Source organism: Mustela nigripes, chromosome 2, assembly GCF_022355385.1.
Source record: "Mustela nigripes isolate SB6536 chromosome 2, MUSNIG.SB6536, whole genome shotgun sequence".
Classification (NCBI taxonomy): domain Eukaryota; kingdom Metazoa; phylum Chordata; class Mammalia; order Carnivora; family Mustelidae; genus Mustela; species Mustela nigripes.
In genome coordinates, this window is record NC_081558.1 from 36,839,178 (window position 1) to 36,862,872 (window position 23,695).

A 23,695-nucleotide genomic window follows, 5' to 3' on the forward strand; every position below is an offset into this window, starting at 1 on the left:
TGGCAGACTAGCTCCTGAGTCTGTGTTCTTCACCACCTCATTACAAAGTGTCTTCTCTCTCTCTTTTGATTAACAAATTGCCTTAAGATTTAAGAGTCCATACTTTCTTCGTCTTCCTTTTTTTTTTTTTAAAGATGTTATTTATTTATTTGATAGAAGACACAGCAAGAGAAGGAACACAAGCAGGGGGAGTGGAAGATCAAGAAGCAGGCTTCCCGAGGAGCGGGGAGCCCGATGTGGGGCTTGATCCCAAGACCCTGGGATCATGACCTGAGCTGAAGGCAGATGCTTAACAACTGAGCCACCCAGGCGCCCCAAGTCTGTACTTTCTTATAAGCTCTTCAGTCCCCGAATTCCAGACAGAAACTAATTTGCCAAGTTAGGCCACGACATTTCATTTAAGAAGTCTCAAAGGAAGTACATGTTTCTTTTCATAAGCAAACGCAGGACAGTGGGCCATGCTCTTTCTCCAGTCTGTGTGAAATGATGTAACACAGACAGAACCACTCAAACCCCACAGAGACTGTCCGAACAGTCTCAGGTGTGACCCGTCCCCCAGGGCAGCAATGCCTCACACGGAACAGAAAGCACATTTTAAAAAAATCATCTCTTTGTAAAGTTTCACTTTAGCCCAACCAAACCTGAATCCTTTCCTGCCACCTCCTCCTCCATTTAACCCCAGGGACACAGAGGTTAACACTGTGCAGGTTGGATTAAAACTCCCACCTCAGTCTGTGGCTGCCCTGCGCTTCCTTCCCCGCGGGCAGAGTGGGTCCTCAGACGCTAAGCACTGGGCGCTGGTGGAAGGACCTTGTCCATCTGGTCACTGGTCAAATGAGGAAGGGCAGAGTTGGAAGTGAGAATCGGCCACAGGCCAGACCTCTGGCTTCACGAAGCATCCTGACGTGTCACCCACAGCGGGGTTCAAGTCTGTGCGAAAGCACCCCACCCCAGACACCCAATCCCACTACCCGATTTAGGAGAGGAGAGACGAGGCCGACTTGGTAAGAAACCCAAAGGCAAGTCCACACAGGGCAGTGTGGGACCATTCATAATGACCACGGTCAGCTTAAAAAGCAACAGGAAATAACAACTACAGAAAAAGACCAGAACCTCAGCGTTCTTTGGTTTTGCTTTAGTAGTTCTTTGGAACAAGGAAATATGAAAGCTTGGCAAAGGAAGCAGCAGGCTGCTTTTTTTTCCCCCTCCTTTCCTTTCTTCTCTCTTATTCCCTTTTGACCTTTTCTGAAAGCCTAGCATGAGAGAGCCTGCCTCATCAAAATGACTCCTTAGGATTTTTTTGTGGGGTAGCCCATCCAGAGTCTAATTCCCATCATCCCTTGCCGCGATGTGTGCAAAACCAGCTCTCTAGCCAGGCTTCATGCTTTTGAGTCCCCTGAGGATCCAATCTCCTCCACGTGGCTGCGTGAGCAGCATCTCTAAAACACAGATGAAATCCCTTCACTTTCCTTCTTAAAATTGCCAAATGGCTTCTCATGTGAACCTCAGGAAAATCTAACTCCTTCCCTTGCCGAGGGTGTCCATGTAACCCTCTCTAATTTTAATTCCAACCCATCTGCCTTGGCTTTAACATACCAGCCACATGGGCCCTCCCTTTCTTCCTCAAAATAAAAGCTTGTTCTTCCTTTGAAATTTTGCACATGCTGTTCCCTCTGGAATGTTCTCCAGGTCATTGCATGATTGGGTGCTTTTACATCTTTCAGATCCTAAATTAAATGTTGCTGTTTCCAAGAGGCCTGTCCTCAAAATACAGTGGGGACTGGATACTCTCCCTCGTCATGCTGCTTTATTTTCTTCATCGCTAATATTTCTTTGTTTGTTCATTTTGTTTTTGTTTATATCAGTCTCTACCTTTCACCATCAGTCTGTAGATTTCATGACAGAGACCCTGATTGATTTGTTCACCACTGTATTCCCCAGGACCTAGAACAGGGCCTGGCACAGGGTAAGACGGTGTGTGGTAAGTAAGAATCTGCTGAGGGAAGGATAGTCCTAACTGCTCAGAACCTAGAGACAGTCAACAATGAAATACATTCACTAATGATTTCCATTTACACAGCATAAGTAAGGTAAAGTGAGGATGCTCCAAAACACTTCCTGAGCCTTGGTCCTGACAGGCTCCTCCCCAGCAAACAAGCTTTCCACCCTGAGAACAAGGCATGTTATTAGACTCCTCATCAGATGAGAGATTCTAGAGGAACCGGAGAGAGGTAGAAGGGTGTATCTAGGACGTTCGGACTTTGGGATCTATTGAGTGGACGGAGTTTTAGATTTCACCCAAATGATGTCAACCCCGGCTGAATAGGGCTCCTTTATATCATCTCTGGGTGTTAACTGAATATGAGCTATTGACACCCCCGTTCAGAGCATGGCCTAGACTGACACAGATGTCTCCACACGGAGTCAGCTGTGGTTTTCCCTCGAGTTGTTCCAAGATGGTGCCTACCCTCCCAACGTGCTGTCTTTGGGAGCCTCTTTTTCCCGTATCAATGAATGATTCTCCTAGCTTCGATAACCACTGGATATCACGTAGCACCCAGGCAGTACCTTTTCTCACGCTACTGATATCCCTACGAAGTAAGAAGTGTTACTCTTTAGATTTTGTAGATGATGAAACTGAAGTGCCAAGAGGTTAGGTCACTTGTCATAGGTCATGTTGCTATGACCTGGGGTGAACTCTCAGGTTCCATGAGCTGCACAAAAGTAGGCCTCTTGTGTGTCTCTCTCAGGTTCACTGGGTGTGGAGGACAAAGAAGAGACAGTGAAAGAGAGAGGCAGGTGGCCTAAAAGAAGCACAGGAAGAAAGGAAAATGTGCTGGTGTGGGAGAATGAGAGAATTCCATTTCCCAAAGACTGAATTGAGTAACTTGAGTAATCTGACTTAGGGGAAAAAAAAGTTAATAATTAATGGCCAGTGACTGTGTGCCTGGCACTATTCTAAGCCCTTTCTTTTATTTACATGGGCTGTTTATTTTTTTTTTTTTAAGATTTTATTTACTTATTTGAGAGAGTGAGAGAGTGAGCAAGAGAGAACATGAGTGGGAGGAGGGATAGAGGGGGAGGGAGAAACCGACTCCCCGCTGAGCAGGAAGCCGAATGCAGGACTTGATCCCAGGACCCCGGGATCATGATCTGAGCCGAAGGCAGAGACTTAACTGACTGAGCCACCCAGGCACCCCTACACAGGCTGTTTAAATTCATTTTCTATTATTTTGCATTATTTTTATTTTTATTCTTTTTATAGTCTCTACTCCCAACGTGGGGCTCGAACTCATCACCCAGAGATCAAGAGTCGTACACTCCACCAATAGAGCATGGGTGCCCCTCAATTCATTTTCATCCAAGCCTGTGAGGCAGATTCCAATACTAGCTCCATTCTCTGGATGAGAAGTCGAGGTTCAGAGAGGGTCAATGGCGGACACCACCCTGCAAAGCCACAGAGCTAGGAGGAGACACCGAAGAGTGGAAACACAGACACTTTGACTTCGGAGTCCATGCCTTTCACTGCTGTATTGTATTCTGTTCTAAAGCATTTCCAGTCTACGAGGTCTCACATAGTCAAACAGCCAGCTTAGGCATTTCCCATATGAGCCTGACCACCAGGTAAGACACTGTTCTGGAAAAGTCTCATCCAGATTCGCCAGACCAGAGTTTCTGGGTTCAGGTCATGGCGTGGCAGCAAGGCCGGGAAAGGAGCAGGGTTTTTGCAATCCCCATTCCTTGGCTACCTCCCGGCGCTGCCCTGAAGAAACATGGGCAGGGGCTAAAATCAGCGTCTATACATTCGCTATTGATTTTCACTGGACAGCAGATTAGAATTAATCCCCACCTCTTGGGCTGCAGGCTGTCATGCTTATGTGAACATTCTGGACGCTGGATGACATTGATCTGGTATGTGGCCTCCTGGATCAGAGTCTACAATTGTTTGGGTTTAAGATGCAATCTGGAACACAGGGCCATGAACTCAGTGTGGGAAAGCTCTGAAACACGTTTTCACTCACTTGATCAACCAGGATTCGCCAAGCATTTTCCAAATGCAAGCCCTGCTCTGGGTAGTAACACGCATCGGCAAGGCTTGCTACGAGCCGGGTATCTCGGCGTTGGCACCAGTATTTGTGGCCCATACCTCCTTGCTGTTCACCGTCGGATGCTCAGCAGCCACCCTAACCTCTCCCTACAAGATACCACCAGTAACAGCTCCCGCCTGCTAGTGACAACCACACAGGTCTCCACACATTGCCCAGTGTCTATTGGACAAAATCGTCTTGGACTGAGAACACCTGCTCTAGAGATAAGGAGAAGAAAATAAATGATTAACAATGAAATATTCTCGGACAATCACGAAGGCTCTGAAAACCTCAACTGGCAATGGACTTGAGTTCTGAGCCCCCGCGAAACTCACGTCTCTCCCAGGAGGTGTGAGAAATTAGGAAATTGATAGAGAGAACTTCTTCTGGCCTATTGCTCTGGAGAAGGGGCTCCCAATACAGATGGGAGGGATAACCATGTTTTCTGGATGTTAGCATTCAAGTGCGAGCTCCTTCTTGGCAGAAGCCGGAAAAAAGCAAATAAGAAAGGCGGACCCGCGGACAGCCACTCCTGCAGCTCCGGCAACAACTTGGCTGGGAATTTCAGTCCGCTTTGGCAGACACTCCCTGGGGAGGACATTCTCATAAAAAATGATTGCTTATCAGATTATAGCCTGATCTCTTAAGGCCAGTGAAAAGGAAGGGCAGGTTTCAAAAGAAAAAAGAGAAGAAGAAAAGAAGCAAAACTCCTTTTTAAGTCTGGAGCTGAAGGTCAGTGGGAAACACCAATTCTGTGCCTGAGAGGTGTGCCGAGATTTAGAATCAGGAGGCCTGGGGCGGGCGGGGGGACCCTGGGTATCTCAGTCGGTTAAGTGTCCGACTCTTGGTTTCGGCTCAGGTCGTGATCTCAGAGTCATGAGATTGAGCCCTGCTTGGGCTCTATGCTCAGCACGGACCATTTGAAGATTCTCTTTCTCCTTCTTTCTCTTCCCCTTCCTCTGCTCACATTCACTTCCTCTCTCTCTCTCTAAAATAGATAAATAAAATCTACAAAAAAAGAATCGGGAGGCCTGGGTTGTGCCCCAGCTCTTCTGTTTAACTAAGAGTTTGCATTGATTTTGCGGTAGCTCTCTAAATCTCAGTTTCTGCCCCTGTGAAATGAGAACGCTAAAAATCAATCTTATTTAGCTTCGTTTGTCTCTTGTATTAATATGGATTGAACCTAAAACGTACCTCAAATGTACAGACGATAATCATATCACCAGTCATACACTCTCCTTATTGGTTATAGATCAGGTGTTAGAGTCTGTGTTCCGCGCTTGGCGTGCACTGTTAGCTTTTCTCCTACCCTCGTGCACGGAGCACTAGGATCGGTGGAAATGCTCGGGAGCTGCTCAATGCTATTATGTTAACTGTCAGTGGTGCTTTTAAGTTGGTTAAATGATTATTCTTCTCAAGGAAAAAGTTCTTCTGGATTATTAAGAGGACAAGTTGTCACATTTGAGTTGAAAATAGATCTATCTGGGGCGCCTGGGTGGCTCAGTGGTTTAAGCCTCCAGTCATGATCTCAGGTCATGGTCACAGGGTCCTGGGATCGAGCTCCGCATCGGGCTCTCTGCTCGGCGGGGAGTCTGCTTCCTCCTCTCTCTCTCTGCCTGCCTCTCTACCTACTTATGATCTTTGCTTGTCAAATAAATAAATAAAAACTTAAAAATAAAACTGATCTACCCATTAAACCCTGGACAGAGTGGTTAACCCAAGAGATAAGGATTAAAGCCGTCCGATTTCTCCATGATAATCAACAGACTAACTCAAAAACTGCCATTTTTAACTGTGCTGTATGCCCAGCTGGGGAAATGCTTATAAATTCTTTGTCTTTCTCTGACTGCGACCAGGTTGTATCTTGGGCTGGCTACTTATGTTCTCCGCAGCATGACGTAGAATTAAATACGCTGACCTGCTCTGTGTCATGTGCTTTGACCTACATCTTATCTACTTTATCTACTGAATTCTTTTTTTTTTTCTTTTTAATTTTATTTATTTATTTGACACAGAGAGAGAGCACGGGCATGAGCAGTAGGGAGAGGCAGAGAGAGAGGGAGAGGCGGAAACAGGCTCTCCACTGAGCAGGGAGCCCGATGTCGGACTCGATCCCAGGGTCCTGAGCCGAAGGCAGAGGCTTCATGACGGAGCCACCCAGGCGCCCCTCAAATGTCTATTTTCAAAACAGCACGCAGGATATATCTGCCATTCTTTTCCAGAAAGAAACATTCTCCTTGCTTAAAACCAGTTGTTAGGCTGTATTTTTAGACGTCAGGGTACAGTATCGAGTCGAAAAAGAAAAAGAAAAAAAATGGGAGGACACAGATATTATAAACAGGAAAAGTCACCAAGTGTAATCAAGAAAAGCCAGGAGCACGGCTCCTGGTTCGCGGGGGGAGTTCAGTTCTTGTCTGCAGCTCAGGCTGACCAGAAATGAAGCCCTCCTGTCAGCTTGTAGAAAATGGAAATTCTGGCTTTGGTGATTACGCAAGTAGCAGACACTCCTGTGGTTTGGAAACTCTTTGCTTTGCCAACTGTCAGTTTTCTCTTATCCCGTGAAAAACAGCCTGTAGGAATGAGCAAGAGTACTGCGTCTTTCAAAAACTTGAAAGTTAAGACAAGCACCGCTCGGGTGAAAGGATTTTAAAAATAAACGGCCGTCCTTGTAACTGAAAGATATTCTAGGTACTGTTTATTCTCTGTACAGCACATTTGGAAATCTGGGCTGAATGTAAGCCGTCCACAGGGCACATAAATCACATATATTGCCCTGGAAACCTAAAACTGAACAGAAATTAATTAGAAAACCAAAATCAACTTTACATTTGTTTCAGGGTACACATTCATTGTCAGAGTTTTCACGTTTCCATTTTTCATTAACGCCTGTAAGAAAGTCTCTGATTTATGCTTTTCAAAGTCTCTTTGTTCTTTGTGGTCCAAGTACAAGTAGAGGCTGAAATCAGTCCTTTAGAAGTTTATAAATATTACAAATGGATTGTATTAGGTCCAGAGCCCTGGATGGATTGGTAGAAATGTCACATTTGAGTAGGGAATTTAGAAAAGCATTAACAAACTGTGAAAACGGAAACGTCAAGCACACCGAAGACAATACAGAAAATTTCTTAATCCTAAATGTCCAGGACTCATTTTATCATCAGAGTAGAAACACCCCCTTCTCAACCTACAGGTTTCTAATAGTTCGTGAGGAAACTTTTTGGTTACTTAATGCAGGCAATGTTGATCACATGAAATGACGTCTGTTTTTGAAGCTAACATAGGTGTCGGAGATTAAAACAAAACAAAACAAAACTGGAAGGCCACAGGTCAAGGAGACAAAGGAAATACGAAAAAGGAGCCCCGAACAATTTCTGGGCCAGAATCAGAAAACACAACGAGGGGAAAGGAATCCTTTGAGAGAATGGTGACTCTCCAAATATCGAAGAGTCTACTGCCCCTTTTCAAGCTGGTTGTGAAGCACAACCCAATATTAAAAATTACAGTATATAAAATGGGCGCCTGGGTGGCTCAGTGGGTGAAAGCCTCTGCCTTCAGCTCGGGTCGTGATCTCAGGGTCCTTGGATCGAGCCCTACGTTGGGCTCTTTGCTCTGCGGGGAGCCTGCTTCCCCCTCTCTCTCTGCCTGCCTCTCTGCCTACTTGTGATCTCTTTCTCTCTGTCAAATAAATAAATAGATTAAAATAAATCTGAAAATAATGTTATATAAAATTACAGTATATAAACTTATGAATTAAATAATGAAGTAACAAGAATAGAATGAAGAAATAGAATGAAAAAATAATTTAGTAATGAAATAATTACATTAAGATACAGGTAATAAGGCATGTCTGGCTATGTCAGTTGGTGGAGCAGGTGACTCTTGATCTCGGGGTCATCAATTCAAGCCCCACGTTGGCTCTGGAGCTTAAGTAAAAAAAAAAATTACAGGTGCACCTGGGTGGCTCAGTCATTAAGCATCTGCCTTCGGCTCAGATCATGGTCTCAGGGTCCTAGGATCAAGCCCCACATCGGGCTCCCTGCTCAGCGGGAAGCCTGCTTCTCCCTCTCCCTCTGCTGTTCCCCTTGCTGGTATTCCTGCTCTCACTGTCTCTCTCTGTCCAATACATAAATAAAATCTTAAAAAAAAATTACAGATAATAAACCCTCAAAAGTCATCATTTCCAGTTATTTGGCTATGTTTTACTGTTCTCTTTGCTCTTGAGGTTATTTATGTCTACTGAGTCGGTGTGACAGCAGTGTTCACCTCTTCCCAATCAAGGAGGTTAAGGTGGTCACAGGAGATCGGCCAAGGTGAGGGTCTTCACACCACAGAAACTGGCAAGTGCCACCCATCAGTGCCCTTTTCCCCAGAGAGCCGCTGAGGAAAGGTGTGCCAGCACACCCTCTAGAAGCCTGAGAGAGAGGGCTCAGAGAAAGGATGAGGTACAGGGCACCATGTCTCGATACTGAAGCCACCAAGACACCAGGTGAAGACGGGACCGCAGAGTCTTCGGCTTCAGACAGAATCGCATCGAGAGCTCAGCCCACTTTTCTAAGACTTACTTGTCACATCCTGACAGTGGGACTCATAATACCTGCCCACAGAGCACCGAGCCTGTCAACATGTTCATTGTCACTTGCTTTTCTGGCTTCTTTTGCCCCTGGAATGCAAGTTTCACTCACTGCTGCCCTCCTAGCCCCTATACCAGTGCCCAGCCCGTCGTGGGGCTTACTAAATATGTGTGGAATGAATCAATTTCCCTTTATTTCCATCTGCTGCTCCGCTTCTGAGTTTTCTCTCTCTTTCTGTCAAGGTCTCGCTGGCCAATGAGTGACTCCTTTGCCTCTTAACTGCCGGATCCCAACCAGCTGTGAAGCTATCTTGCTATCCTTCTGGAATATCTCAAAGCACTAGAACTCTTCTTCCTGCTGCCGGGGGCCACGGTGACCTTAAAGCACAGGTGAAAGATGGTTCCAGCTTTTTCATTCACAAGCAGAACTGAGCACGTGTCATTATGCTCTGTCGGCAAGTTTCCCCCAACTTGTACAGCCGCTCTGTTTCAATCTCGGTTCCGCTCTGCCTCCTGCAGAACGGACAAGTCTTGTGAGAGGAAATCTCTCTCACCAGCATGCACAGCTGTCTCCAGGGAACCAAATATTTTCCCCTGTGGCCCTGCCTCAGCATTGCTTCTTGGACTTGCTGTTCTGGAATAACCTTTCTGAAGGCGGTGAGGGGCTGGGTCATTAAAAAAAAAAAAAAAAAAAAAAAGCATGGGCGCTTCTGGTAAGAGTCGCCTGGATGGTGGCTTCTGCAAACTCACTGGGAAATCATTAAATGCTGGAATTCCTAGAGCCTTTTCAATCATAGTCGAGGCAGTGGGGGGTGATCACACCTGGTGCCAGGAGTTGGTGTGGGATCAGCCCTTCAGAATTCAGACGGATATGATGTCTCCGCCTGACTCTGCCTCTAACTAGCTGGAAACTTCCAGCAAGTCCCTTACACTCTCTGGAAATTCTCTGGGAATATTTTTGCATTGTGCCCTGTAAGCATTCCATAAGAAGCAGCTAGTACTACGTATTATTCCAGAAGTGTGAAGGTCAAGAGTACAGGCTCTGGGGTCAGACAGACCAGGGTTCAAGCCCCAGCTCGGCTCTTCAGTTCCTGTGTGGCCTTGTTCGGGTTACCTCGCTTCTCTTCCGCCTTTTTTTCCCCATCTGGAAATGAGAATAATAATAGCACCCACTTCCCAGGCCCCGGGGGCGGGGGGATGGTGATCACATAAGCCAATATGCATAAAACGCTTTGCAGAGTACATGCAACTTTTAGTGGTATTACTACACCTTTCATTAATAAAGACCAAGCAATTGCTATCCACTCCCTCAGAGTAGAGGTCCTCGAAGGCCGTGTTCCAGTGCGAGCAGATCCTACTGTGCCCTGGTACTCTGTTGCAGAGAAAGGAACAGGTAGCTTGGGCCACCCCAGAGTTGGTCTGAATGTTCTAATTAGGAGTAATATCATTTTGCCTGTCTAGAGTGCTTTGAACTTTCAAAGTGCCTTCACTTCTCTTTGATTCTTTTAAATATTACACATTTTAATATGCCAGAGTGTCATACCCCCATTTTACAGGAGAGGCCAATGAGGCCCAAGGAAGGGGTCTGACCTCTCTATGGTCACACAGCTAGACAGAGCCAAGACTCCAGACTGGATCCTGCTTTCTCCTGCCTCAGTCTCCTGACCCTTATAAAATATTCAGCCAGAAGTAAAGTTAGGAAAAAAACCCTCTAAAATACAAGGCCGGTCCTACCTACAATGCTTCCTCTTGTGTATTCCATAGTGGGAAGGCTTCTGTTAATGTTAAATTAGAATTGTAAAGAGAACGGAGCTCTTCCCATCCAGGGGTGCCTTGGAGGGTCTGCAGTGCTCCGTCAGTGAGGACCTGGTTGCCCCCAGGACTCACACTGCCAGTCCCCAAAGTGTTTTCTTAGACTGAAGTCAATGAAAAGAAATGCACTTTTAAAAAATTAGAGAATTTTAAAACAGCCCTGGAGATCAAAGCCCGGGGTTTTCTGGCTTGGGAACCATTATTCTAACTACTGACACCTTTTGAGTCCTGAAGGGCTTAAGGCACTGGAACAGGGAAGAGATTTATCAAAGAGAAGTGATTTATTTAAACAAGAAAAGTGGATCCTGTGGGACTGGCAGGGATGGAACGTAGGGAACCTGCAGAAATCACCCTCAGATTTCCATGAATATTGTGGCTGGGAATCAGGAGTATTTGTAGAACAAAATTATATAAAATTATATAAATGGCCATCATAATGCCATTCTTTCTATGTTGCAGCTAATTGATGTTCTGCTTAAATTCATTAAATTGACCACCTACTCAAATTCATACATGTCTCCTTCCTCTGCAACGACAGTGGTTAAAGTTGCTAACAAAAACGACATTGGGACACCTGGGTGGCTCGGTTGGTTAACCATCAGCTCTTGATTTTTCAGCTCAGGTTGTGATCTCAGGGTCTTGGGATTGAGCTCTGTGTGGGGGTTCCTCACTCAGGGGGGAGTCTGCTTGAGATTCTCTCCCTCCCTCTGCCCCTCTCTCTGCTCATGCACTTTCACTCTCTAAACAAACAAACAAACAAATAAATAATCTTTAAAAAACTCTAAAAACTTCATTGAAGCCAGCAGGGCTATTTTTCTTTTTTTCCTGCAAATGGATGTTATTCTAATTTTATCACTGTTTCCCTCTAATTATATAATACCAAATTTCCACCAAATTGTAAACACTGTCCATTTTGCTGGCTTCATTCATCGGCTGGTGTTGTTTGCTTTACAGTGAATGCGTACTTTTTGAGCACCTACTCTCTGTCAGGCTCTCCTGGATAAAATAATAATTGCACATTCTTGTTTGGTGGGAGGGGAGTCAGACAGAGGACTACGATGCTATAATGGCAGCGACCACTAATTATTTCCAGACGTCAGTGACCTTCCTGCTTTCCTAAATCAAGATAGGGCAGAAGGGAAAAGGGCACACCTTTTCACATCAGTGTCTGGTAGAATTCCCTGGGATGCTGGAAATGCTCTGGGGCGAGGGGACTGCTGGGTATGGCTGACGCTCTAATGATGATGGAGCTATGGCCAGGGGTGTCAGCCTCGAGGAGAGGCCCCAGAGGAGGAGAAGGAAAAAGGTACCCTTTATAGCCTCTTTACTTCCTTGCTCTGGGGCCTTGGGCATTTGGTGAAATGTTTTTGAGCCACCGTTTTCTCATCTGTAAAATGGGAGGATATGACTATCTATAATCCTTCGCAGTGATCTCCCCATCTGAAATGAATGGGGTTTTCCTCCCCTTTTTTCCTGCTATGGTAACCGTGGGAGAAAATTAAGTTGTAGGATTGCAATTTGGAAAAATTTGCTTCTTCCCCCTGCCTGTTAGAGGACGCAGGTGGAGTGGTGGGGGGTAATCTGCTGGACCCAGGATATGTGACAGCTCTATACCTGCGAGGTGCCCTCACTTAATGACCCTTGGAGTTCAGGGGTGCTTACTCAGGAGGTCTGAAGTCTCAAAGTCTGGCTTCACATCTCAGCATGACCACTTTATCAACTGTGTGATTACCAACCACTTCTGCATTCACTAATATTTACCAAGCTCTAGTTAGGTGCCAGAATTTATCACAGACTCTAGATATTCAGCAAGGATACAGCCAAGGAGCTCCTTTCTTAAAGGCCCACTAGTAGAGGAGAGAGCCAACAAACTAGGAAACTAACCAATACCAGGATGATTTCAGATCATGCTGGGTGCCACGAAAATAAGAAAACAGAATAATGTGATGCAGTAAAGTTCTTACTTTAGAGTAATCAGGAAGGGGCATTTGAGGAAATGATACTTAATCTGAGTTGGGAATGGTAAGGAGTTGGACTTGGGAATATTTGGGAAAAGAACATTCCAGAAAGAGGATCAAATAAGCGCTAATGCCCTGTGGTAGGAGTATGCTTTGTTTAAGATACGCTGCACAACTTTTTTTCATTATTGCACTCTCAAGGAAACTCTAGACATTCCACACACCGCCCACCACCCCTTCCCTCCTCCTCTATGAAACTTTAAAACCACAGATACATTGTATTCCTATTGGGTGCAGTTCAGCTTTGGAAGGACACAAACTATTATAATATCTAAGGGGTTTTTTTTTGCCCCCCAAGAACCAAGCTTCACTCCCTTGGGAGTGAAGTCTCACCACTAAGAATTAACAGTTTAAGAAAAAAAAAAAAAATGGCAGCAAGTGTGGTTGAAAGCTGAGTGGCCAAAAGGAAAAGGACGGGAGACAAGGTCACAGAGTTAATAAGGGGCTCATCAGTGGTCCTCGAAGTGTATTCCCCATCAACCAGAGCTCGCTAGAAATGCAGAATGGTGTTCAGCCATCTGCTTTAGCAAGCCCTCTGGGCCAGTGGGATACGTACTGATGTCTGGAAAACACTGGGCTATGTCATTTACTTCACTGTGGGCCATACATGGTATGGAGAGCGGGCTTTATTTTAGATGCAGGGGAAGGCTATCGGAGGCTTTTAGGTATGGGCAATACATGACCCGGGGACAACTATAATAGAAAAATCTTGTTACTATGAGATAAGGGCAAGGAGAGGCAAAAATCGGAGAGAGGGAAACAAGTCTTCTGGTTCATATCTGTGACATGGAGATACGACTGAGCCAACTTCCTAAAATTGTTGCGAGCATCAAATGAATGAATACAAGTAAAGAACTTAGCACAGTGCTTGGCACATAGTAAGCACCCAATAATTATTAAAGCCGTTCTGGTTTGCCTCTTATTTCTCTCTTTCAAACACCCACTGGCTAGATGTATCCAAAAAAAGATCTCCCAATCCCTTTAGATCCCTCTATTTTTGTCAGTGTTAACTGACTCGGCTGCCGCTGGGCTGGTCAAGTATCCCTATGGGCCAGTAAATCAATAACATACAAGGCTGCTTCAGGTCACGGGGAAAGTCATGGTGTTCTATTCAACCTCTTTTTTACCACGAGATTTAACTGTTGGGCTAGGAAAGGAAACTTAATGTAAAAACCAAGCTTTAGAATCAGTTCTGTCATTAACTTTGGATGGGTTTCTGACTAATAGGAAGTGCCCTAGGCAGGGAGGCAACACAGTGTTGGGTTAAGCACGCTTGGACTTTGACACTGGGCAACCGGTGCTGTGTGCCTGCTCCAGCGTGTGAGCCATGAGGATGATGATGATGGTGGTGACGTTGATGACAATGGTGTTGATCCCTGGACCTGCCACAGGTACAACATGGCTGTGTGAACCATCAGGGCGCCTGCCGTTCTGCGGGCGCCGGGAGAGGCGAAAAACATATTTGGCTTAGAAAAGACCTCAATGGGTCAGGTTGATGATGCACATGAAAGAACCTTAAGCAGGTCGTTTTCTGAAAGACTCTTGCCAGCTCAGGAAAGCTCCATCCACTCAGTGTCTTTATATCATAGGCATGGAAGGTTCCCAAGAGGGTCTTGATGGTAGGTAGGTAGGTAGGTGCTAGTACTCTTCAGAACTGACCTAAAGTTCCCATCCTTAGTGCCCAGCTAAAGTGCCCACCTTGCCCTGCCCCCCTGCTTCCTGCCCAGCCATGCCTTCCCTCTCTGGGTTCCAGCCACCTGGTCCTCTTCTAGATTTTCCTCTGTGTGATCTCCTTCCCACCTCAAAGCACAAGAGAGTAGGGAAAGTGCACTCTAACCCAGCTGGGCCAACCCAATTTATCCTTAAAAATATAGATTAAAAGTCATTTTACCATCGAAGCCACAAACTGTGTACTTGTTATGATTGAAGACTCCAGAGTCACATTATTAGGGGCTCAAATCCTGATTCAGCTAATTAGCTAGCAGCACAACCAGGGGCAATCGACCTCATCCCTTTGTTCCTCAGTTTCCTGATCTGCATAAGGGACACAACAGTGGTGCCTTGCTCTGAGGTTTAAATGAGCTGGTGTACACAGAGTGTCTGGAATAGCTCTGGGCTCTGTAACTGTTATTACGAGTGCTACTTTTTCTTTTAGCTCTCTGTACTTCTCTTTGCAGTACTTTTCACAATTGAAATTAAATAATGATATAATTTGTTTATAGGATCTTCGTCCAGGGACCCTGTCTGTCTCTTCATCCCTCTCCTCCAGCTTGTACATGCACCCTGTCAAACCAGCTGGTCATGGGGCGCCCGGATGGCTCAGTCAGTGAAGCATCTGCCTTTGGCTCAGGATCCCAGGATCCTAGGTTCGAGTCCTGCATCAGTCTCCCTGCTCAGCAGAGGACCTGTTTCTCCCTCTGCTTCTGCTGCCACTCTCCCTGCTTATGCTTTCTTTGTCGAATAAATAAATAAAATCTTAAAAATAAAACAAGACAACCAGCTGCTCAGTAAACCACTTGAATGAAGGAATGGAGTTATTTCATTCATTTTTGAAAAATTGAGAAGCCATATAGTCTTTCTGCATGTAAAATATTTAAAAGGATTACTAGTTACAAGTAGTTTATTTTAAAAAGAAGAAAGAAGGGCGCCTGGGTGGCTCAGTGGGTTAAAGCCTCTGCCTTCGGCTCAGGTCATGATCCCAGGGTCCTGGGATTGAGTCCTGCATCAGGCTCTCTGCTCAGGGGAGAGCCTGCTTCGCCCTCTCTCTGCCTCTCTGCCTACTTGTGATCTCTCTATGTCAAATAAATAAATAAAATCTTAAAAAAAAGAAGAAGAAGAAGAAAGAAAAGATTTTTAAAAAGATAATTAATGCAAAGCAAGATTTGGGGGCCTATTGGAGCTCGGTACCTGCTCTAATAAAGAGGGGTGCTTGCACTTTGAGGGGGGCGCTTGGGGATCTCTGTTACCACAAACAACATCCTATGGCTTCAGCTCAAATGTAGCGGTTACTGCAAAAATCTCTGCAGATTTTCAGACGAATCCCTGAAGCCAGATGGCAGTACTAATGGTGAGTGCAGCAATTACCTTCACATCCCCCTAGAGTGACCTGACTCTCAGCTCAACACAAGGCCAAGTACCAAGAGGGAGCCTGCCTCCTCCACACCCTGCTTGTTGCTAAAGTTCTGACTCCTGCTCCCAGAGGACCGGTATAAATAGGCTGCAGAGGAGCAGATGGAAAGACTTGGCTCTTAGATCCTGAATGCCTTCTGTGGAGCCCATGTCAATTCAGGAACACCATACTTCAAGGGATAAACCGAAGGTTCCAGAAAAACTCATTTCTTGGGCATCACACAGAGGCCAACTTGTTTCTTACCATGTCTCTAAAAGACACTGTTTACTCCAGTTCCTTATCTGGGACACAAAGACCTCTCACAGTTCTACTGAAGTAAGAGGGGTTTAAAAACATCGCTCCCTCCCCCAGTAGAAGCACAATGTCCAGGTGAGACTCTTGCCAGGAAGACTTCCTATAATTTTTTTTAAAAAGATTTTATTTATTTATTTGTCAGAGAGAGATCACAAGTAGGCAGAGAGGCAGGCAGAGAGTGACGGAGAAGCAGGCTCCCTGCTGATCAGAGAGCTTGATGCGGGGCTCAATCCCAGGACCTTGAGACCATGACCTGAGCTGAAGGCAGAGGCTTAACCCACTGAACCACCCAGGTGCCCCAGGACTTCCTATAATTTTGATCTGATTTGTATTGGGTCCATATCCTTAAAGTGTTTTAGAACCAGGTCCTTAAAAAGATGGACCCTTGATCTCAAGCCCAAGGTCAAGGGCTGCAACAGACGCCTTGTGATCACTTATTTGTGGACCTGCATTCAGTGAAATACAGAAAAATGACTACTGGCTCAGGCAAGTCCATATGTCTGAAATGACGAAAGGCTGGTAAATTTTTTACAGTGGCAAGCTGTGCAGAGATCCAAATGTGGGGTGACCAATAACTGGTTCATATTTATGCTACTGTGAACATGAAGGGCCCTGAAGAAAATGACCCATCATTACTGTGCAGACTCCAACTGCTGGTGGTGTCTGCCTATTTTCCTGACTTCCTGACACTTCATTTCCTATGCTTGGGCTAGATGAATAATAATAATATTAAATAATGCTAACTGTCTTTTATTAGGTATGGCTTCAGTGCCAGAGGCTAGCTCTAATCCCCTCAACAACCTTATCAGGCAATTTTAACTAGCCCCATCAGATGGTCGGGGGGGGGGGGGGGGGGGGGGGGGGGGGGTCACTCAGTTCCTAAGTGGCAAGGCGGGGTTTCCAGGCAAAGATGCCGAACCCTGCACTCTCACCACTTCCTCTTGCTCTGTTTTCACTGAGACAGAGCCTATCCGAAACAGACCCATTACCAGTGGGTTGCTGAACGTGTTGGTGTCACCATTGGTTGTAATCAACATTGTCTGCTTTCTACCTAAATGCACCCATGTTAGTTTAATCCTTTGACTTCAAAATCAGGTTAATTAAATTCCACTACTCATGGCCATTTCCTGTCAAGAGCTTTTCAAACTCCCCTAGAGTGAGCAGCAAATGAACCACAACTCAAACTTCCAAGAGCTCCCAAGAGTCACTACAGAGTTCCCATTTGCGCTTTCCTGCTGGCCCAGGCTTCCTAAGAGTGCAGTGGAGGCATCTCATTCACCCTTGAGAACCCCCAACCCCCTGCCTGGCCCATCACCGAGGCAGTGCACACCCACATGGGAGAAACAGCTACTGCCTCCTAAAGAATATGGGATCCAAGAAGAAGTGTCCCATTTCAGTACAAGAGCTGCTTCCGCTCTTTACAAGGTCCTGATTTCTTCCTAGAGAGCATCCCGGGGTCTGGTTCGATTGTAGGTTCAGTAATTCTACCCTTTCCCACTTGGTCCGACTTAATGTGCTCCTCCCTCTCTCCTGCCACGGGCTCTAACGACAGCTGAGTCATTGGAGCCCGTGCCCTCAACTCCTTCCTAGGTGAAAAGGAAAATGTCAGTGGAGAGGAAGGAAGAGAAAAAGAGGAATGAGAGCGAGGGAGGTGGAGGTGAGCGGAGAAGAGAGACAGAGAGAGCGGCCATTTTCCCAGCTGACAAGGAAGCCACTACAAATAATTAGAGGCAGAACATTTCAAAGCTGGAAATGAACCTTAGCGGTCTGACTGCTTTCTCTGTGAATGTGGACTTGGAGGCCTGGGTGGGAAGAATGAGCTCCCCTTAGCCCACAGAGCTCATGGGTAAGTGGCAGAGTCAGATTGCCATGCATTCCCTCCATCCTCTGTACCGTTCAGCCCCATGCCCCTGCTCTACCAGATAAAGATGCTCTGTTACGGAAAGTCAGTTTCTGGACGAATTCCTGATTGGAAAACCTGAATCTAAACACATTAAATTGAGAGGGAGAGGGTGGTATTCGGTAAAATCTTGAAAGTTCTGCTGACTTGTTCATTCTAACTCTCAAGGACGGAAGAAAACAAAACCAAAAGAGAAAATAAACCAATAGAAGAGAACAGAAGTGAACATATTTTTACAGCCTCATCTACAACGGCTTTCTCTGGGGTGGGGGGAAGCCTCTAAAATTAACAGAATGTTCCCAATATCTTGCTTTTCTTTACTTACTTTTATTGGAATGATAAACTGTCTGCCTATCCTTGCCATATTAACATATGTTAATGTACATTCTAGCCTATATTCAGCTTTCTCTTTCTAGTTTAAAAAAATCTTTCATTTGAAAATTTTTGCAGTTTTCCAACATCAAGCAAAAAAAATAAAACAGTCCTAATTGGAGTTTCATAAAATCCATCGCAGGGACAAATAATAGTTTTCTACTTGAACTATGATCTTGAGCCAGGACTTTACTAAGAGCTCACTAGTGTTTTTCGGTTCCTACAATATTTTCAAAGTGAAGAGAAAGTGTTTGAGTATATTTTTACCTAGGACCACAGCTTGTGGTGAAAGTGACAAGGCAGGGGTTCCTTTTCTTAGGGTCATTCATGCCCTTGCTTGTTGGTTTTTGCCAATAGTTGTGAGCAGTGCATACGAAGAAGCAAAACTTCATTTGGGCATTTGTAGTCCAAGTTAGAAATGCATAAATGAGAAATAACCCTAGTTGCACATAATTCAGAGATGTTGGGAATTAGATAAAGCGATCAGCGGGTCCTAGAAACAACACAGTGGTGGACAGAGTATAGAATCAGGAATCTGGTGGGGCGCCTGGGTGGCTCAGTGGATTAAAGCCTCTGCCTTCGGCTCAGGTCATGATCCCAGCGTCCTGGGATCGAGCCCCACATCGGGCTCTCTGCTCAGCAGGGAGCCTGCTTCCTCCTCTCTCTCTCTGCCTGCCTCTCTGCCTACTTGTGATCTCTGTCTGTGAAATAAACAAATAAAATCTTAAAAAAAAAAAAAAAGAATCAGGAATCTGGAGATTCGAAGTTATGCCCTGCCCTTAATGGGAGATAAGATCTTCGAAACATTCCCCTACAACTCTGGATTTTAATCCTGCCCATAACAGAATGAAGGGAGGTTTCTTTGGGCTCAAATATTCCATGGCATGAGCTTACATGTTCTACTTACTTACATGAACTTACATGTTTACAGTTCTACTCAACCAGTGGTCTCTGTCCACCACCTATCCCCTCCTATCCAGTAGTTATTGAACACTTGCACCACGGTGGGGGGAGAGGGGGTAAGAACCCCCACTCTAGTGGTCGCCACTTTCCTGTATGCTCCAAAGGGAGGACCAAATAAATGGTTCTCTGGAACGCACAGAAAATGCTCTGGCCTGGAATTTGGAATGTCAGGGAATATTTTAGATCTTCTGCTTAAAAAAATATAGTTTCTGATTCCCAAATAGACTGCATTGCAAGAAAGTGTCACTTCTAGAGAGGTTCTACGGCCTTTGTCTAAAGAATAGAATCATCTAACATGAGCCTCTGGGTCACCATAGTGTCAGTTTGAGAACCAGGTCAAAGGACTACATTTTGGTTAAGATTATTCCTTTCTACTCCTTCAGATCATAAGAAACCTTTACACAGAATTAATTTAGACAGTGCTGACTCATTTCTCAGGCCATACTGTAGTGTTACATTACGGCAAGGGTGTATTACCCCAGTCCCTATTGTGATGTATTTATTTCCTTGATGTTTCTCTTCTGTACCCAATCCTACCCACTTCCTCCACAGACTTCCTTCTATACCCAAGGGTTTTGCAGTCTCCTGAATGAGACAATTTCCTTTGTTTTCTAAAGTCAACCCAGATTTTCCTCCCCTCCTCCATCACTGACATCTACCTATCAGAAAACAAAACAAACAAACAAAAAAACCAAAACTGGACACTCAGATTTAAACTTGATGAGTTTACCAACACCACATTACAAGGGAGGAAAGGGGAGAAAAAAAGCTTCCCTTAAATTAGGATGTAGAACTTCCTATGACAAATCATACAAGTTTTATGAATTAATTAACACCCACATCCCAAAATGATATTGCCAAGGTCAATGCGTGGAGCTGCTGAATTCTGATAACATTACATCTTCGCCATAAACTAGATCCGTGGACAGAATGCAGTTTTCCTGCTTCCTTTTCCAGGCAAAGTAGGGAAGAACACTGATGGGTCCTTTTAGAAAGGCTACTAATGAGTTCTAGATCCAGCCCCACAGAATCTTTGCTGCCAAGAGCTCACAGAGATAGAGAAGCGGTCACCACACACACTGTACCGAGGACACAATTAAAAACTGAAAATCCAAAACCATTTTCGTGCTGCTTACTGACACAGTTCCTGCCCTCTCCCTGTCTTTTCCTATCCACAAAGGAGCTCGAGCCTTGAAAATTAACAATCACAAAAAAAGAAAGTAAGAAAGGAAAGAACTAGGGTGTGTGGGGGAAGGGAGCGGTAAGGCAGAAGGACACACTTCAACCACAACTGATAAGTGCACAGTAAAAACAAGAAAGCACCCTTTGAGGACCTTTAAGGGAGCAGAGATCATACTTAAAACAATGACAGGAAAATGCTCCAAAAGGTAGGTGTTAAGGACCATCTTCATTTTGGTGTCAAACTGGAGCAGAGCCAACTCTTTTTTGGAAAGAGGAATTTTTGGAAAAGAGCGGAGATAAACTTTCCTTGGAGTTTCCTTTTCTGAAAGTCAAATCCTGGAATATTAGTACTTAGAGGACTCCACCCCAGTAAAATATTAAAATCTGCCCCAAGATTTTGCTAAGAAACACCAGTGAGAGCTCACGAAGCACCATTACACGGTCTATCGTCAGAACATTAGAAGAGAAATTGGTCTTACCTCCGAACCATGATCTCGGCTCATTTAAAGGGACTGGAGAGAAGGTGCAGGACAAAAGACACATGTATTAAGTGCTTGTGATGTGTGTGTGTGTGTGTGTGTGTGTGTTTTCTCCCAATAAAAGCTGGTGGAAGTAAGGATCTGAAAACCCTGACGCCTTCCGCTGCCATATAATCGCAAGGAAATGACCTTACCGTTTTGTTGCTTTGATTAGAAACAAAAGCCTTTCAACATGAGTCAGGAGAGCAATGGGGGAAAAAAAACACACCAAAACTTCTGCTATTTTTTTTGGCTACCTAAAATTTCTCTTCATTACATCTCTGAAACACATGGTGGAACGTTGTTTACTTGTCTCTAAACTTCACCGATGATGCGTGACGTGGGACGGATCATTATTCAGCGATGGGCTAAGCGATCGAAACTCCACAGGTCAATTTTGGCACTTCAGTCTGTATATATCCTGCACAAGGCAGGCGACCGAATGCATACGCCCAGAAGGAATACTGAACTCAACTGTGTCCCCACACCCATTTCATGCCCCTAGCTTTTATACTCAGAAAGACACTCAGAATTCCATGAGGCAGCCTCAGAACCATCAATCGAGAGCAGAGATGCCAGTCACAAACAAAAAAAATCTTGGCAGGATGGCTATGGTCTCAAAAATGGATCTATTTTATCATTTGCATTGAACAGAAGTATTACTATTGAAATTCCTGAATGGGTAGGGAATAATAGCAGTGTGTTATACTCCGAGGTGGGGCAGAAAGAAAAATATACAGAATCCAGGAAAAATAATAAACCTGTGTGTTATTTTTAGAATGGTTAAGTAAGAGCTTGTGACATGGTACCATGCTCCATCTAAAAAAAAAAAAAAAAAGCTTCTGAAATTTTGGGCAAGTGGTACGGTTAAGGATGTGAATTCTAGAGTCAAACCTGGGGTTTTCTAGCTGTTTGTCCTTGGGAAAGTTACTCGACCTCTCTGAAAATCCGTTTCCTCTTTAGTAAGGTGGAAATAAAAATCCCCATCTTATTAGGCGTGTTGGAGGAATTAAATGAAATTATTCATACAGAACACAAAGAATTTGCTTGGTAGACAGGCATATAGCACATGTATTTAATGAGGAAGTCTTCCCCACATCCCTCTACCAAAAAAAAAAAAAAAAAAAAAAAAAAAAAAAAAAAAAAAAAAATCTTACCCCTGAGCAGTGAGGGAGTGGCTTTACCTTGAAGTCCTTTCAAAGACTCTGATTACTTTGAACCACAACACACAGTCTGGGAAGACACAATAGCATAAAACAACCTCGATCAATGCCAAGTTTGGATGCTTATTCAGCTCACTTGATAAAATCAATGGAAAAGGTGGCAAAGAATTCAATATAGACTTAGTCATTATTTGTGGGTGTGTGACCTCACAACTGGAGGGGCTGATAACGCAAGTAAGGGGAGTGGGAGAGGGAGAAGCAGGCTTCCCACTGAGGAGGGAGCCGCATACGGGGCTCGATCCCAAGACTCCGGGATCATGACCTGAGCCAAAGGCAGACACTTAACGACTGAGCCACCCAGGTGCCCCTATATATCATTTTAAAAGGCTATGCAGGGGTGCCTGGGTAGCTCAGTGGGTTCAGCGTCCAACTCTTGATTTTGGCTCAGGTCATGACCTTGGGGTCATGAGAGGAGCCCCATGCTGGGCTGTGCACTCAGTGGGGAGTCTGCTGCAGATTCTCTCTCTCTCTCTCTCTCTGCCCTTTCCCCTACTCACATGATTTCTAAAATAAATAAATATATTTTTTTTAAGATTTTATTTATTTATTTGACAGAGAGAGATCACAAGTAGGCAGAGAGGCAGGCAGAGAGAGAGAGAGGAGGAAGCAGGCTCCCTGCTGAGCAGAGAGCCCGATGCGGGACTCGATCCCGGGACCCCGAGATCATGACCTGAGCCAAAGGCAGCGGCTTAACCCACTGAGCCACCCAGGTGCCCCAATAAATAAATATTTTTTTAAAAAAGTAAAAGTTCACGCAGCAGGTGGTTATGCCGGAAGACCACGCATGTGCACTTACAGGATGGATGGGAGAAGGAAAAAATGTCACGCAATCATTTTCCCAGTGAAATATCACCTATGGTGATTCAAAAAAGTGCTGTTGCTTGAATGTCGGAGGCCAGAGTGAAGATGTGGTTGGGATAGCTAGGAGGACAAGTCGAAGACGGGCTTCTGTCTCAGGGCCAATGCACAGGGGAAGGGGCTGGAAAAAACCACTGTGTAAGGAGGGAGAGTGCCAGGCAACGATCCCTCAAATTTTCAATCTATAGAGCCACATGATCTGAAATCCTAAAAGAAGATATTCCACTATGTAATCTGCATTCCTAAATTTGTATGTATTCAAGTTAGCCCCAAACATGTGTATTGAATCTTCTTACTGGGAAAATGGAGAATTACTTTATATATTGGGGAACCTTCTATTTGTGTCTAGATGGTAGTAACAACTCCATAAATGGCAGCTTGTCTCTCTGGGCTGGAGAGTCTCCTGAGAGAATCAATGGGACATTGCCAGCTGTATGGGGAGAAGTTTCTCATGTTGAAGGACAATCAGAGTTTTGATGACCAGTTTCAGTACAAAGGCAACAGGACAGGCTGAACCCTGGAGGCCAGGCCAACTTGAAGGGCCAAGAGAAGGCTGGCATTCTAAATAGAGGGCAGGGGCAAGGCCAGGTTATGGCCATGAGAGCATGTGAGAGGGTTAAAATGAGAAGACTGTCGGAGTGTCTGTTGGTTTTGCCTGTTCAGAGTCTGATTCATCTCTTCCTTATCACAGATCTCTGTTTTAATCGCCCCCTCCCATCATGCAACGAACACATGATTCAGAAATAATGAAAAAAACAAAACAAAAA

The 23,695-nt window shown here is 44.9% G+C and overlaps 1 protein-coding gene and 1 long non-coding RNA gene across 5 annotated transcripts in view; one reads left to right on the top strand and one right to left on the bottom strand.

The window, feature by feature from the left end:
- Positions 1-23,695, bottom strand: part of FRMD4B (FERM domain containing 4B) — a 324,080-nt gene that overhangs the window by 125,268 nt on the left and 175,117 nt on the right. Inside the window, exon 2 of one of the 4 annotated variants that reach the window (XM_059390137.1) lies at positions 727-826. The exons of 2 other annotated variants lie outside the window; for them this stretch is intronic. Coding sequence is in view for 1 of the 2 variants with exons in the window: in XM_059390136.1 (XP_059246119.1) it covers positions 20,809-20,832 (24 nt within the window). In the remaining variant the exon portion in view is untranslated. Of the gene's footprint in view, positions 1-726; positions 827-20,808; positions 20,885-23,695 lie in introns of those variants that run through there. One more of the 4 variants, XM_059390136.1, reaches the window with a different exon arrangement.
- Positions 3,977-15,009, top strand: LOC132011488 (uncharacterized). Its single transcript, XR_009402391.1, has 2 exons — positions 3,977-4,820; positions 14,711-15,009. It is a non-coding gene; the product is annotated as an uncharacterized LOC132011488 (long non-coding RNA).